Source organism: Chrysochloris asiatica, unplaced genomic scaffold, assembly GCF_000296735.1.
Source record: "Chrysochloris asiatica unplaced genomic scaffold, ChrAsi1.0 scaffold00135, whole genome shotgun sequence".
NCBI lineage: Eukaryota > Metazoa > Chordata > Mammalia > Afrosoricida > Chrysochloridae > Chrysochloris > Chrysochloris asiatica.
The window spans coordinates 7886320-7887741 of record NW_006408653.1 but is presented as its reverse complement, the minus strand read 5'-3'; the positions used below and the strand labels follow the sequence as shown (position 1 = coordinate 7887741).

Here is a 1422-nt window from a genome sequence, read left to right as displayed (position 1 = left end):
AAAGAAGAGGAGCGAGAAAGAAAGGGAGAGAAGTTTGAGCCCCAGGCTTAAGCCTTTCCAAAAAATAATAATAACAATCATCCGCGGCGGCAGGATCGGCCAGAGGAGGAGGGAAGCGCTTTTTTTTTTTTTTTTTTTTATCCTGATTCCAGTTTGTCTTTCTCTTTTTTTACCCCCCAAATTATTCTTCGTCTGACTTTCCTCGCGGAGCCCTGCGCTCCCGACACCCCCGCCCGCCTCCCCTCCTCTCCCCCCGCCCGCGGGCCCCCCAAAGTCCCGGCCGGACCGAGGGTCGGCGGCCGCCGGCGGGCCGGGCCCGCGCACAGCGCCCGCATGTACAACATGATGGAGACGGAGCTGAAGCCGCCGGGCCCGCAGCAAACTTCGGGGGGCGGCGGCGGCGGCAACTCCACCTCGGCGGCGGCGGGCGGCAACCAGAAGAACAGCCCGGATCGCGTCAAACGGCCCATGAACGCATTCATGGTGTGGTCCCGCGGGCAGCGGCGCAAGATGGCCCAGGAGAACCCCAAAATGCACAACTCCGAGATCAGCAAACGCCTGGGGGCCGAGTGGAAACTTTTGTCGGAGACCGAGAAGCGGCCGTTCATCGACGAGGCTAAGCGGCTGCGAGCGCTGCACATGAAGGAGCACCCGGATTATAAATACCGGCCCCGGCGGAAAACCAAGACGCTCATGAAGAAGGATAAGTACACGCTGCCCGGCGGGCTGCTGGCGCCGGGCGGCAACAGCATGGCGAGCGGAGTTGGGGTGGGCGCCGGGCTGGGCGCGGGCGTGAACCAGCGTATGGACAGCTATGCGCACATGAACGGCTGGAGCAACGGCAGCTACAGCATGATGCAGGACCAGCTGGGCTACCCGCAGCACCCGGGCCTCAACGCGCACGGCGCCGCGCAAATGCAGCCCATGCACCGCTACGACGTGAGCGCCCTGCAGTACAACTCCATGACCAGCTCGCAGACCTACATGAACGGCTCGCCCACCTACAGCATGTCCTATTCGCAGCAGGGGACCCCCGGCATGGCTCTTGGCTCCATGGGTTCGGTGGTCAAGTCCGAGGCCAGCTCCAGCCCCCCCGTGGTTACCTCTTCCTCCCATTCCAGGGCTCCCTGCCAGGCCGGAGACCTCTGGGACATGATCAGCATGTACCTTCCCGGCGCCGAGGTGCCGGAGCCCGCCGCCCCCAGCAGACTTCACATGTCCCAGCACTACCAGAGCGGCCCTGTGCCGGGCACGGCCATTAACGGCACACTACCCCTGTCGCACATGTGAGGACAGGCCTGCGGACTGGAGGGGGCAGACATTTTCCCAGAAACAAAACAAAACAAAAAACAACAAAACGAGGGAATGGGAGGGGATACGAAGGAGGAGAAAGAGACGGCACGGAGAAAAACCGATCCGCTC

General features: G+C 62.4%; 1 protein-coding gene across 1 annotated transcript; it reads left to right on the top strand.

Moving 5' to 3' along the window:
- Positions 1–266: 266 nt before the first annotated feature.
- SOX2 (SRY (sex determining region Y)-box 2) lies at positions 267–1422 on the top strand. Its single transcript, XM_006869817.1, has one exon. It carries the CDS (start codon positions 334–336, stop codon positions 1288–1290), a length of 957 nt encoding a protein of 318 aa, XP_006869879.1. The 5' UTR covers positions 267–333; the 3' UTR covers positions 1291–1422.

What these genes read in the sequence shown, in the direction of transcription:
- SOX2 (XM_006869817.1), top strand. Translation starts at nt 334, where the DNA reads ATGTACAACATGATGGAGACGGAGCTGAAGCCGCCGGGCCCGCAGCAA.